At 46.0% G+C, this 14,876-nt stretch overlaps 1 protein-coding gene across 4 annotated transcripts in view; it reads left to right on the top strand.

Annotated features, from left to right (window-relative positions):
* The first annotated feature begins 6,745 nt into the window (after nt 1-6,745).
* The window catches only part of flna (filamin A, alpha (actin binding protein 280)), a 48,300-nt gene continuing 40,169 nt past the window's right edge, over nt 6,746-14,876 (top strand). For 3 of the 4 annotated variants that reach the window (XM_071475031.1, XM_071475029.1, XM_071475028.1), the window contains exons 1-2: nt 6,747-6,897; nt 13,595-14,075. In XM_071475031.1, coding sequence (XP_071331132.1) covers nt 13,706-14,075 — 370 coding nt within the window. In that variant the 5' untranslated portion in view covers nt 6,747-6,897; nt 13,595-13,705. Of the gene's footprint in view, nt 6,898-13,594; nt 14,076-14,876 lie in introns of all 4 variants that reach the window. The other variant, XM_071475030.1, reaches the window with a different exon arrangement.

Raw genomic sequence — 14,876 nt, 5'->3', positions numbered from 1 at the left:
CACACACTCAATCACACACACTCACAAAAGTACATGCAGAGGGCTTTCCCAGAAGGAAACCCCTGCAAGAGATATTAACACATTTTCCATGACACAGCACACATACATGCAGCGCACAAAACCACACATGCATATTGTACTCATACACTCATCCACCATCATACACACACACACACACACACACACACACACACACACACACACACACTCAGTACACTTGCAAACATCTCATTATTCCTGGAGTCCTGACGTCCTGTGTGTGACTCAGACTCAGAGTCTCGGTGACTCAGTGTGATCTCTCTGCTCGGCCCTGACTCTGCTCCATGGCTTCAGATCCTCACAGTAAACTTCACTGTACTGGTGCTGAGAGCTGATACCAGATATGATGTGTGCTGAGGGAGTGTATGTGCAGGTGCGGGAGGTTTTAAGTGGCTGTTTATGCCGTAATGACTATGAGCTATTGTTCTGTAGCGGTCTGGTTGTGTTTGGTGTCTTGTTGCTGGTGCTGAGGAGAAGTTGAACAGAGGTTTTACTGTTCACTTCATTCCAGCTTTGAACACGTCATTTTGTTTTGGTGCGTTTAATTCAATTGTTATGTTCATTTCAGTTCCACATCATGAAGGTGAATTGAAAATGTTCATATTATAAATATGTGAAATGATGTCTGCCAAAAGTTATGTTAGCATTCCTATGGAAGCCCAACAAACCTACGAATGTTACACTGTGTTTAACCGTCATCAGGCCCCTGTAGGAACAAACACACACATAACAAATAAACAAATAAAAATAAACAGCTTCACTAATCTGCAAAGCCTCTGATGTCTGAAGTGTTTCCACCATGAATCAAGCCTTTTATGTCCTGAGTCTAACCGGTCATCAGGTGGGCTCCCCCTCAAAAACTCATCCTTCACTGAGTTGGATCCAAGAAGACTCGACAGTTTATTCTCAGCATCCCGGAGCCAAAACCCTCCAAAGCAAGCTAATAATCAATACTAACATTTCTCAGATGCTACCTGTGCTAGCACAAGGCTTCTCCTTGCCAGAACCTGAAGTCCTCTATCAGTCCTTTTCACGGCATAGTTCCCGCTCAACTCGACTTGACTCTAGATGAAGATGAAGATGAAGATACCTAACACCAAGCTGGTGTCCCGCTCCATCCTTCCCTCATTTGTGAAGAAGACTCAGAGAAACTTGAACTCCTTCTCTTGGGGCAACAAGTCACCACCAGCCTGGAGGGAGCAATCCACCCTGTTCCATCTGAGAGCCTGGGCCTCAGACTTGGAGGTGCTGTCTCTCATGAACCTCCGCCCCATGGACCCACCACCCATGTGGATGGGCGTTGGAGTAGGGAGCAATGCATGATGGTCCCAGGGACATGAAACACCTCTCTGGTGGAGGGGGGAGCCTGAGCTGGTGAAGGAGGTGGAGTGACACGACCTCGATATAGTTGGGCTCACCTGTACGTATAGAACCAAACTCCTGGAGAGGAGCTGGACTCGTCCATCTGTTTCCCGGTCTTCCAGTCATAAATATTCATACGGTTCTCACTTTCTAATGAATTATAAATCCTAGCAAGTCTCTACTAGAGTTTTTCATCCATCAAGGCTGCACTGACTGATGGTAAAGTGCTCCAGAGAACCGGTCAGAAAAATTAAATCGATCAGTTGAAGTGGTCTGACCCACGATTCTTCCTGTGGTACCACTAGAAGATTTCAAAATCCTTAATAAAACCATTGGTCTCAGCTTATAAAGGGCGTCTTATTAGAGAGTGGAACAGATCTGTGAGAGTTAGGACTTACTGTCACGTCATTTCGGTCACATGTACTCTGCGGCCCTCTTTCCTGTCAGTGGCTTCTCTGTGTAACTGATTTGTCTGCCTCAGCTGGTCATAAAAGCCACCCCATATTTCACATGTCTAAATATGGACTCCGTCCCATTTAATGAGTAACGTTTTTCCATATTTACTTCACTTTGTCTTATGGGAGCCACTTTTATGTGCATGTGCGAGCGCCTTTGAGTCCGAGTCTGACGGGGGTGATGAGAGAGTAAAGACACATATTTGTTTAATTACCTGCAAGTGGGATTTCATGTGCTGTTTATAGGTCGAATCTAAGAGCTGAGGCCTCGGGTCTGTTGGCAGTGACATGATGTTTGTGCATATGTTGTCAGTATCAGCATCTATATTTCATTGTGCGTGTGAGTGTGTGAGTGTGTGTGCAAGGACCCTGTTAGACAGACTCCATCACTTCCAGTTAAACAGTTTACCACTGTAGCTCTTTAACTGGCTTTAACTGGCTAACAGACAGAGGCCGTCAGATGGGCCCTGACTCCAACTATCAGCCTCTGTCTGTGTCTGTAAGTACTTTTTAAATTACCCAGTAGAATAATTACAGGGTAGAAACAGGGACAAACGAACTACATGTTATTTCACCATAGCTATGTTGCAAAGAGGAACCAATCTAAGTTATTTGAATATAATATTTGAAATAAGATAAAATATAATAACAACTTTAACATATGTAACAACTTTATAATTACAATGAAAAGAGGGGTGAAGAAGAGAAAACTTCATCTTACAGTCCAGTTCATAATCATCATTTTAAAAACATCAACCTAACCTATAAAACACTGAACTACTTCATAGTTACAGCTTTTTAAAAAATTAAAGATTAGAAATTAAATCTAATTAACTAAAAAAAAAAAAAAAAAATTAAAGAAAAACATGCCAAATATACTACTACTACTAATAATAATAATAAAAATAATGACACAAATATTAATATCAACAGGACATGACTGTACTGAAAAGGTAGGTCTATGCAGTAATTTATAAACTACCTACAGTGTAAATTCTTTCTATTCTCTTTTATTGATGTAGTACAAAATGACACTGTAATTTTCAGGCTGTAATCTAAAGAATTCCCTGATTATCAAATAAGTAGGAAACATAATTATTCCCAGCTTTTTACCAGGAATAATGATGTTTCAAAGCTATTCACATATTTGTAATTATAATGGGATTATTGCTCCATAAAGATGTCGGGGAGGTTTAAAATAGACTCAACGACCAGATCATGGTGACAACCAACCTGGAACTAACTCGGTTTATCCTTCGCTTCACAACTCAGCAGCCAGTTCCCACGGTCTTCATGCTGATAGTCCAGAGCCAGGTCTCAAATGTTGCTACAAGTTTCCCCGGAGAAGATCAAACTCTCTGTTATCGCTCTTTAGTTTTTCAGGAATTTTATCACATATTTTCATTTGTGCAATCCTGCTCTCTTGTTATCACTTGTTGAGCTGTGGACTATCAGGAAAACTTCTTTACCTTCACTTTCATCACATTCTTCATCCGTTTGTGCTTCTCACACAGCATGAAAACACAGGAGTTAGTCACAATTCCTCAGTAGTTACCAGGTCACCAACAATAAGACTTTATACATTAGTAGATGAACGATGAAGTTACACAACAACAGACTGATAAGATTCAGTCTTAGATCTGTGAATCAGCCTGTCCATCACTCTCTTGATAAATCACTCTGATCATTACTTCCTTGTTATATGACACATATTTACTGATACAGACTAACTGAGGTAAGGTTTAAAATCCAGGACTTCACAGCCACAGCTCTCCAGTCATGTGACGTTGCCTTGTCAGGATCACTGCATCTAAATTTGGGTCGACAGGGACTGTCCCATGTCAAAGTCTCCGTCTAACCCGGTCTATTTCTGCCCTGTAGTCTCAGGACTCCCTGGAGGCTGGTTAGCTGTTCAATGCAGAAGTTAAGCAAATCGTAAAATTGAGAAATATCATGGGGCCATTGCTTTCCATTCAGACGGCCATTAGTCACTGCTAAATAAATCAGATCAGCTGTAATAAATTCCACTGTGGTAACACTTCACCTGCTCTGTTGAACATGTTCTGTACAGTCTCTGGCTGCAGGTTTGATAGAGATGGAGCCGACTCTGCAGAGAAGGGATGGACTGGATCACATTCAGTTACTACGGTGATTCATTTCTGGGACATTCAACACTTAATTCATGAAAGACAAGATATTAGTGGGGTAAGCTGCTTCTCTGGTTTGTATCAGGGTTTAGATCTGAGTGTCGTCAGCGTAATGGTGGTGAATGTTGTGGGGCTGCAGCGGTGCCACGCAGTTTGTCACATTTCCTTCAGCTCACTTACATAAAAACAAGTGTGTGTGTGTGTGTGTGTGTGTGTGTGTGTGTGTGTGTGTGTGTGTGTGTGTGTGTGTGTGTGTGTGTGTGTGTTTACCCGAACAAATAAGCCTCTGGTGATGTAACTTCAACAAGCTGCATACAGATGATGTCACTGACCGACTGGACGATCTCACAACCACAATGGCAAACATCTGGTTCTCATTAATACAAACTGATTCACACACACACACACACACACACACACACAGCTTTGTGGGCCGCCTCTTTGTAGAGGAATGAATCATGTCCAAGTTGAAAACTTGAGGTTTTATAGTGTTTTCATAATGCTCCATCACCTCCTTCCCTGTCTCTCTCCTCCACCTCCTCTTCCTCCTCCTTCATCTCTCCCTCTCTGTGGAGCCTTCTCACCATCTCTTCATCCTCTCTCTCTATCCTCCTGCCTCCTCTCTGCTCCACACTGCTTCCTCCTCAAGAACAACACGTACTCTGTCTGTAAGTGACTGAAGTCAACCCCTTGTGTTCAGTGCAGACCCGACCTCAGGCTAACTAATTAGCATGTTCAACAAGTCTTCCAGTTTAACAGTAAATATGTTGTTTGCACGTCGTCTAGAACAACATGCAAAAGGATTTTTGTCACCACAACTAAAATGTCCACATCAGTGTTTGTCTAAGAGGAGCAGTCTGTTCCATCCAGAGACCTGACTCCTCTCAGCAGGACGACATCGTTTGTCTGTGCCTCCAAAGACTGTCACAAATTTACAGACGACATCACATGACCCCAGTCCGGCTTCTCTCCATTGGCTCCCTGTGCGTTACTGATAACATTTGAAGCTCTGAGCTAACAGAAATGTTAACCCCATACGAGTCGGCTGGCAGCCTTACATCCTCAGCTCGGGCCCTTCTGGTCGTTCTGAAGTCGAGGCTTCAGGGTGAAGGTGTCTGTGCTTTTGCCGTCAGGACCCCTCAGCTTTGGGACGACCTGCCAGAGGAGATGAGGCAGAGTCAGTGACTTCTTTAAATCACTTCTTACTAAGTTACATAAAGTTTCTCATGAAAATCTGCAGACCCACATTGTCTTAAATAACCTTGTTGACATCTTTCTTCATCCTTCTTCTTCACTGCCTCGGTTACTGCAGCCGTTGATCAGAGGAACAGCTCGAAACCACTGTGAATCATGTGCAGGTGTCACCGAGCTAACCACAGTCTGAAGGTCGACGTCCACGTGTTTGTGATAATAAAGCAGCTCTAGGTTCTTTATTAAAACTGTAACAAAGTATCAAACTTTGTGATGTCACAACAAGCAGTTACCGCCCTCAGCCACGCCCCAAGCCCCGCCCACCTGGACCCACCAACCAACCTCGCAGGATTTGGTTTCTCTGAGTGTTTACCTGAAATCTGCTGTGTTTTTATTGGATCAGAAGAAAGGCTCAGATCCTCTCTTCTGATTGGCTGACTGACCTGTTGTTACTAGAGCTCCAGAGAGAAAGATCACAGTCTGGCTTCAAATTAAATTTAGAGACACATCATGGTCTGGGTAACAACTACTACTTTGCTAAGATGAGTGGTTGTTTGCTGTCATGGTGACAGTAGGAAATGTTAAGGTTTGAAACAATCATCTTTACTCTGTAATCTTATTCGCTGTGTTATCCATGGTTATATGAGAAGAGCAACACTACGTCATGTTTGTACCTAAATATGAAACTAAAACCAGTTAGTGGTTAGCTTAGCTTAGCATAAACACTGGAAACAGGGGAGACAGCGAGCCTGGCTCTGCCCAGTGTAACACATCTGTGTGCCATCAGAGGAGCGAGTCCCTGCTGAGGACGCTGAGGTCGGAGGCTTCAGCCACAGACACATTAAAGTTCAATACCAAATAATGTGAAGTCACAGGGATTCTTTCTAACGTCTCTCCTTCCTCTCCTCCGCTCTCACTTTAACCTCCTCAACCCCTCCACTTCCACCTCCTCCCCCACGGCCTCCCCTCTCCTCCTCCTCTCCTCCCTCCATCCTCCCACCAGACTGATGAACTGTAAGCAGAGGGCACAGCGGAGGCCGAGCATTCTTGTTTCCTGAGCCAACGCTCAGCTGGAGAGCACTCCAACACACACACACACACACACACACGCACACACACACACACGCACACACACACACACGCACACACACACACACACACACGCACACACACACACACGCACACACACACACACACACACACACACACACACGCACGCACGCACACACACACACACACACACGCACACACACACACACGCACACACGCACGAACACGCACGAACACACCCCTCCAGGTTAAAAGTGAGCGATAGGTGCACTTCACGAGCCGGTGACATCATACCTTTAAAATCCCGAAGGCGCGGTCATGACGTCAGAGAGCAGGGACGGGGGGAGTCACACCCCCAGCACCTCCGAGCTTCACCCCGTTACCAATTAAGGCTCTGGCGGAGAGAGAGGGAGCGACGAGGCGCAGCGGTAGAAAAGGGCCGAGCCGCGGAGGGACTATTTCTTTCTTTACTTTGCGCCGCCGCTACAACCGATAACACCCACTTCCCCCCACTGGGACTGTTCGTGGGGAGGGAGGTCCGGGACCTCGGTGCACACACACACACACACACACACCCTCTGTGACCACAGTCACTGCAGACTGACGGAGCGGAGAGGCAGACACACAACCGGAGACCCCAGGCTGCGACTCATGTAAGTGTCCCGCTGCGGACTCGCTGCGAGTGGGTGATGCTGTGGCTCCGTGGGACAGTTTGTGACTGGTTGTGTGTTTGCTGCTGCGGTGTTGTGTCATGAGGTTTTCTGTCATGTATGGTCTGTGTGTGTGTGGAGCGGGCTCTGGGATAGAGGCACCGGAGGGTCCGCCGCTCTCACCGGGTGGGCTGCAGCTGCTGCGGTCACACTCACTTTTTTCGGTCGGTTCGTTGCGCATATGTCGGTGCATGAAGCTCCAGAGTGACCCGGGCTGATGGTCAGTCACATGACGTGAACCTGGCTCAGCTCATCAGTCCGTCTCACCTCACTGCTCAGCAGCAGCCCCGGAGCATCTCCCCGGAGCATCTCCCCGGAGCATCTCCCCGGAGCATCTCCCCGGAGCATCACCGGGGAGATGCTCCGGGGAGATGCTCCGGGGCTCCGCACCAAATAAGGTAATACACGGACACTGGAGCTCCTCACTCCGGAGGAGAGAGGCGACCACTTGCGCCCTCCGCCGCCGGGAGCGGGTCTCACAAGAGCATGCGCACGGCTTGGATGTTTGCTCATATTATGAAGCAGCTCCAGGTGGTGGTGGGGGGGGGGGGGGGCAGAGACCCCACATTCTCCTATTCATCAATATTATAGTTTCTACTTTCTGACATGTTTGTGTTGGATCCGGCTGCAGGGTGAGGGGACTCATGTGGCACTGTGCCAGAAGGACTGAATTTATTTAGATTATAAAAACCTGGTGGCAGAGGGTGTTGAAGGACACACACCCGCCCTACACTGTGTACAGTCAGAGTCTTAGCTGTAAAACACTAGATGATAATGGACACAGGTGCATGTTCTGGTCTGAGAGGGTGCAGAAAAGATCTGGGTGGTTCAGGCTTTCAGGGCAGAACAGATCCAACAACCAGGTCTGAGAGTTTCACCAGCCTGGTGCCAATATCTCTCAAACCAAGAGAGAGAGCTGCGCTGAGCTCTGTCAGCTGCTGCTTGGATTCATGTGGAACATTAGACACATGAGAGGATAACATGTCGAATATTCTGTATTTCTTATGAGACCGAGGGCACGGCCACAGCTTTCTGAGCGAGGACCCACAAAATAAAGACAATGAGCAAACAGACTGTAGATTTGGAAAAATAGTGACACGTGTGTGGTCGCATACAGCTTCTTATTGCACCTGTGGTTATAGATGGATAGATAGATAGATAGATAGATAGATAGATAGATAGATAGATAGATAGATAGATAGATAGTGTCAGGAGAGTCTTCAGAGCATCTCGAAGCATCCGGTGTGAAGTGTGTATAAGTTATATTGGGACTGCTGGTCTAACTGGTGTTCATGTGACTGGACCATCAGGTCTGTCTAATCTGATCTAATTAGATTAGTTCTATTACAGTTACAGTCATGAACAGGGTCGTCTCCACTCCAACTGTCTCAGATGGATGTGATGATAACTACCACCACATTCCTCATCATGCCCCCCCCCCCATATGTTTCTCCTCTCCCTTAAATGTCTTTGGTGATGGGACTGAACTCCAGGAATGTGCCTCTTTTGTTCTCGAAGTCAACGTAACCAGTCGTTTCCAACTTTTTCTTGCAGGTGATTTCACTGTGAGGTCATAACATTCCTGTGCACCTTTCATCTAAAACAGAGCTGAGGAGACTGATTTCAGGCTGACGGCTCTGCCTGTTTACTGTAGCACCAAGGTTCGGCCTTAAAAGTTCAGCCAAAACCTCTGGAGGGATTCTGGGTCTTGGTGTCCTAACACCTTGATAACTCAGAGGTGATGAGACGCCACGAGGAGAAAAAGACGTGCGTGAGAAAGTGCCAGACGTAAACGTGTAGATCAAAAGCTGTCCTTGTTTGACTCATCTTGGTCTACTTTCACCCAGCAAGTGGCACCAAAACACACACACACACACACACACTCACTGCAGGAAATTAAGGGGAAAGCCGTAACTTCGCTGTAATCTGTGCATCTGACTCGCTCACCACCCTGTGCATGTCTCAAGCGGTTGGCAGCGTTGCACGCAGCATTCATCTACTTCCTCTAAGAGTCCTGCTCTGCTCGACTTGTGGCTGATCGGGTGTGGTGAGTGATGATGAGAAGCTGCTGGCATCGCAGGCTGGTTCTGTAATTACAGAAGTTTCACTTTAAACTAGTGACTATCTAAACTAGTCTAACACCACAGGCTCTTCCCTTCATATTCAGCATGATATGATAGGATGGTCGTAAAGCATCAGACCTCGCTGTATTTGCTCCTGTGCAGCTGGTTTTATTTTCTCATGACTTCATTCTCACCTGACACAGAAATATCGATGCACTTTGCACTCCACCCTTTGGGTTTCATATTCTTCTGCAGAGCCAGGAAACAAAGCTGTTGCTGTCACCTCAGCTTAGACTAAAACCCTCATGTGTAAGTGAAATGTGAAATAAAAGTGCAGCTTTAACTCAGTTACTCAGCTCACTCTTGGATTTGGTTGTTCAGGCTTTGCAGTAACTTGAAGAGCTCTGCTTTTAGATCTTATAGGAAAACACTGGATTCACATGCTACTTTATTCAAAGTACAGAAGTATTGTGAGCAAAATGCACTTAAAGTGTCTAAAGTAACATTACATCAGCCAGAAACACTTCTTTCAGAGTGTTATAATATCATTGCTGTAATCTGTCTGTGCGCAGACATCTTTAGGTCCAGTAGCAAAGCACTGCATCACATTTTAAAAGCTCCTGATATAGTTTGCATGTAAAAGCTGCAGCTGTCATTTAAGTGTAGTGCAATAAAAAGTACAAATATTTCCTCTGTAGTATAAAGACGTGTAAATGAAATACTGAAGTACAAGAAGATTCTGCAGTCTGTGGGTTATTATCCATCCTCAGGTAACTGAACTGGTCTAACCTTTACTGCAGGTGTGATCACTCCACCATGATTGGACCATAAAAGTCACATGACACAGGCAGTTGGAGATAATAAAATGGGTGTAATATTTTACACTATATACAGCTTGCCCTAAATTTACATGGAATAATAACTGTTTGATTTAAATGTGTCGCAGTGTTAATGAAGAAATGTAAAATGAGTTTCTTGTGGCTTTCATGAAAAGGCTGCACCTGCAGCAGGTTAACAGCTTCAGTCTGTTCTCACTGTATCGTGACACGAGATCGTGGATGTTGGTATCACGGTTTCTGTCTCAGTTTCACAGCCATCACATCTGCAGAGCGACACGCACAAAACACGGATTGTGTGTTAACCACAGGATGAATAAAGTAACAATATTAGTGAGGGTGGGGCTCCCCTCCAGTCAAATAAATGCAGATATTTATACATCAACCTTTATTTGATGAAAACGTGTCAGCAACATTTAATTCAACCAGTGAAAGTCACAGTGTTGTCAGGAGTGAGTCCAGTTCAGAGACAAACAGGACAAAACTGGAGGAGAAACAAAGAAGAGATGGATAAGTTTCAAACAGAAAAGGTGCCAAGAGGAGAAGAGAAGAGCGTGGTTCCCAAAACAGGGAGGAAGCAGCAGAGGCGCTAATTCAAAGAAAAATGTAGTTTCACAAACGGTCACTAGAGGGAGGCAGACGTCAGAGCAGAGAGCTCGGGTTGGTCCTCAGATTCTGAGACATTTCACTGAGTCTCAGCTCCATCTGTCCCCGCCCTGTGTTTTCTCTCCTGTTTATTTGGCAAATTCCTCTGAAACAATAGAGCAGTGAATATTTCACCAGTTCTCTCAGCTCTCGCTTCGCTGTGCCTCTAAAGCTCAGGACTGAGTCATCAGACGTTGATCCCTCGACACATTTCAGCCAGAGCGAATCCATCCACTGAAAACTTTCTGCTGTCTGGGTCTGATCTGCTTCACTCCAGTTCTGCTGCTGTTGATCTGACACAGTCTCCACACTTTTATAATTTATATTTAATTAAGGCTGAAACCTGGAAAATGTTGAGACACATTTATTTGTAATGAAAGTTGTGAAATGGAGCAAATTATGCACCAAACTGAGCTAAATCTATTGTTCTATTGTTTTAAATGGTCCAGTGAATTTACAAACACACTGCTGCCAGATTGTGTGTGTGTGTGTGTGTGTGTGTGTGTGTTACATTAATAGGGCCCTTTTATTGAGCTGTTATTAAGACTGGGGGTTCCAGGGTTGTTATGGGGGTGAGGGGCATTCTTCAGATTCCCCCTTGACCAGACACACAAACACACAGACACACACACAAAGGCAGAGCATTCTTGATGGCTGCTGGCCACACTGTGGCTCCTGGCACCGAGCTCCTTATTTAGTCAAAAAAGCTGCAGAGTCACTTCTCTCCCTCCGTCTTCACAGCCGCTGCTGTTCGTTACTCAGAGAGAGAAAATGAGTTGAAGGACATGAACGTGTGTGTCTGTTTTTGAGATTTACAAATTTTATCTAATGAGTTTGTCACATTAAAGCTGCACTCCAGAGGTTTGGTGTTTCACTCTCACACACTTGATTTACTGAGAACAGATTTTATGAGGAAGCAGCAGAGGTCGAGATATCCTGAGTTTTAGTCTCTTGTATGAGTCAAGCTTCAAAAATGCTGGATCCTACAACTCCCATCATGCAGCTGAATATAGAGTCAAACTCATAGCGTCACGTCCGAGCTAGCCTCTGCTCCATTAGTGCAGTCTCTCATTCAGCGTGTTGTCGTCAGTCTCTGGAGATTTGAAGCGTGCTCCTGGGTTAAGACAAACCTCCATCCACTGCTGTGAGAAACGTCATGATTTTAACATGTCATGCAACAAAAACTACAACTCCCATCAAAAAACTACAAGTGTGGCTACACAGGTATTTATGTCATCATAACTTGGTTTCATCTTGTAAATCAGCTTATCTCCTCCTTATCTCCTAATAATAATAATAATAATAATAAATGTGACAAACCAAAAAAACTATCAAAATGTGTCTAATTCACAGAGGAGAGATTTCTCTTGAACAAACAGGGGGAAACTGTCCCCAGAGAACCTGAAGAAGAAAAATCCAAATGAAGCTTGTCTGCTGCTGTGAAACACTCAGGCTGCCATTAGTTCATCATATAGTGCATACTTGGTGTATGACCTCATGTTGGGTCAGTCCGGTGAAGACAAACAGAGGAGGTGGGTAAGACTGGTGTCTAGACACTCAGAGTCTGATCCACACTGTGACCTCTTTAAAGATAAGGCTGCACACACAGCTCAGTGATGTCACACTAACACACACACGTCAAAAGCAGAAATTTCAGATGAAAATATGTGCACAAATAAGCAGACTGTCCCTGCTTACAGGCACAAACAACAAAGCTGCATTCAGGCCAAGAGACACAAACAAACCCGGACCTTACGATCCTCAGGTCCCTCTGGATATCTCAAATATTCACTTCACTGCAGCCTGGGACCCAGGAGCATGGGCCTCAGATGAGCTCATGTCATCTCTGTAGAATTGTTTTTGTAATAAGCACAAAAACCAAAGTCAGATTCCTTGTATGTGTAAACACAGTAAAGTGAGTGAAGCTGATCCAGATTCTGTACATCTGGTACAGCATCACTTTGTTTCTCCAGCTCAGGAAACAACCTCCTTCATCTCCAGTAGCTACAACATGAATGTGACACGTGATGGGATGAAGGAGGATGTTTGAAATCTCTCCAGCTTTGCAGCTTCTTTATCTGTTAGACAGAGAAATCATAAAACACACGGTAGCATGAAGAAGTAAGTTAAAGGTCCCATATAGTGTAAAGGTCGATGTCCTTGTCTGACCATTGTGCATCATGTTGCATGTGCAGGTGCCCCACTTGTGCCACAGGCTACTACTGTTGGTGACACAAAACCTCAACAGGCTTCTTTAAAGCTCCACCCAGTCTAAAGGTAGATGTCCATGTGTTTGTGATTATAAAGCAGGTCTAGGTTCTATATTAATACTGTGAAAGTATCAAAGCCTCAGTCCACAGAGAAATGCACACAGCCTGTATTCAGAAACTGAGCCTTAAAACCAGCCGTCAGGACTTCTGGAACTTTGTGATGTCACAACAAAGCAGTCACCACCCTCAGCCACAGCCCAAGCCCCGCCCACCTGGACCCACCATCCAACTGTGCAGGATCTACTGTATTTTTATTGGCTCGCTCAGAAAACAGTCAGCCAATCAGAAGAGAGGCCCAGATCCTCTCCTCTGATTGGCTGACTGACCTGTTGAGAGAGGAGATGTAAAACTACACTGAGGTGGTTTTTGGTTCTTTAAACCACAGATATATCTTCTGATGGAGATCAACACTTCAGATAAACCACAGAAGAAGAGTAAAATATGGGACCTTTAAAATCAGTTTTCTCTGTTTAACATTCCTGTTTTCAGTGACTGTGCAGTTGAGTTCATCAGGTCCATATCTGGACAGTTTTATGTTATTTATTGGACAATGTGTTGAGAAAGATGCTGATGTTACTTTCCCCCAGTCTGACTTTCATGGCAGTGCAGTTAAATGTGTGTTAGTCTTGAACTGGGTCCCAGCTCTGGAGCTGCCTCACTGTGTGTGGGGGGGGGGGGGGGTCCCACTTGGACAGTTTCACTTTCATCCAGAACAACTCCCTTTTCTGCCACCGCCGCCTCCTCGATGAGAAAACTCTACCTCCGGGCTATAAGTCACTCTCTCATGTTAACTGCTTTCTTTCTTTTTCTTTCCTCTCAAACACAGACGAGCTAGAAAGAGAGAGAGAGAGAGAGAGAAAGGGAGCGGCCACTCAAAGTTGAGCAGACTCCACCCAGAAAACAGCCAGCGAACCGAGAGACAGCCGAGACCATAAAAATGAGTGGTTCCCACCCCCGGCTCCACCAGAGCGCCGCGCCCGCTCCCAACGCTCTCTCCACGGACAAGGACGCAGAAATGCCCGCCACGGAGAAGGACCTGGCCGAGGATGCGCCGTGGAAGAAGATCCAGCAGAACACCTTCACCCGCTGGTGTAACGAGCACCTGAAATGCGTCAACAAGAGGATCGGGAACTTGCAGACGGACCTCAGCGACGGGCTGCGGCTCATCGGGCTCCTGGAGGTCCTGTCCCAGAAGAAGATGTTCAGAAAGTACAACCAGAGGCCCACCTTCCGCCAGATGCAGCTGGAGAACGTGTCGGTGGCTCTGGAGTTCCTGGACAAGGAGAACATCAAGCTGGTGTCCATAGGTGGGTCACACACGTCCCTGCACACCGCAGAAACCTGGCAGAGCTTAATGAATGGTGCCAGAGTGTGGCAGCTGTCCTCCACCTCGCCCCCACCTTCATTCTGCCCCTGCTCTGTTGCTGTCGGTGCACACGCTTGGTTTTCTTTAAGAAATGAACCTGGGTGGTGCTAAGAAGCTGCAGTGTGGAGGACAGTGCATGTGTGCAGGCCTGCAGGAATAAAGCTGAGCTTGTTGCTGCCCAGTAGAAAAAACTCTCACCTTTTAAAGTAACAGTGGCGAAGACACAGTTGAGTTTAGTCATGTGAAGCGGCGTCAGATGAGTCCACAGCAGAGCGCTGGTAACCTTACTCAGGGAGAAAAGCAGGCGTTTCTCCGCAGCACTTTTGTCTCTGGCCGTCCTGATTTGAGGCGGGTTGTTTTGGGAGGAGGGGGTCTGACTGTGTGCAGAGGGGCCCCAGGCTTTCTCTGCTCCCCTGCCGCCTGAGCCGGGCTGGGCCGGTCCGAGGCAAACTTTGTGGGCCGGGATGTAATTTGGGCCTAGTGGGATAGGAGAGCTGATCCTGTACACACACACACAGACACACACACACACACAGACACACACACACACACACACACACACAGACACAGGGCTATTGTCTGTGCTCATGTCGTGCAGTGGGCTGGGGCTGGGTCTCCACAGCATTAGACACGACTTGGCTCTCACTTGGTGACATAAAACTGGGTTTAATGGTCTTTGCCTACTTGCAGCTGCAGTTGTGTCTGTGAACTGAAGCCGTTTTCTGCTGAGCTGTGATACAGC

This window comes from Trachinotus anak, unplaced genomic scaffold (genome assembly GCF_046630095.1).
Source record: "Trachinotus anak isolate AG129_WGS33_773 ecotype Australia unplaced genomic scaffold, CSIRO_AGI_Tana_v1 ptg000004l, whole genome shotgun sequence".
NCBI classification, from domain to species: domain Eukaryota; kingdom Metazoa; phylum Chordata; class Actinopteri; order Carangiformes; family Carangidae; genus Trachinotus; species Trachinotus anak.
The sequence above is the reverse complement of the archived record's forward strand: the minus strand, read 5'-3'. Positions and strand labels throughout refer to the sequence as shown.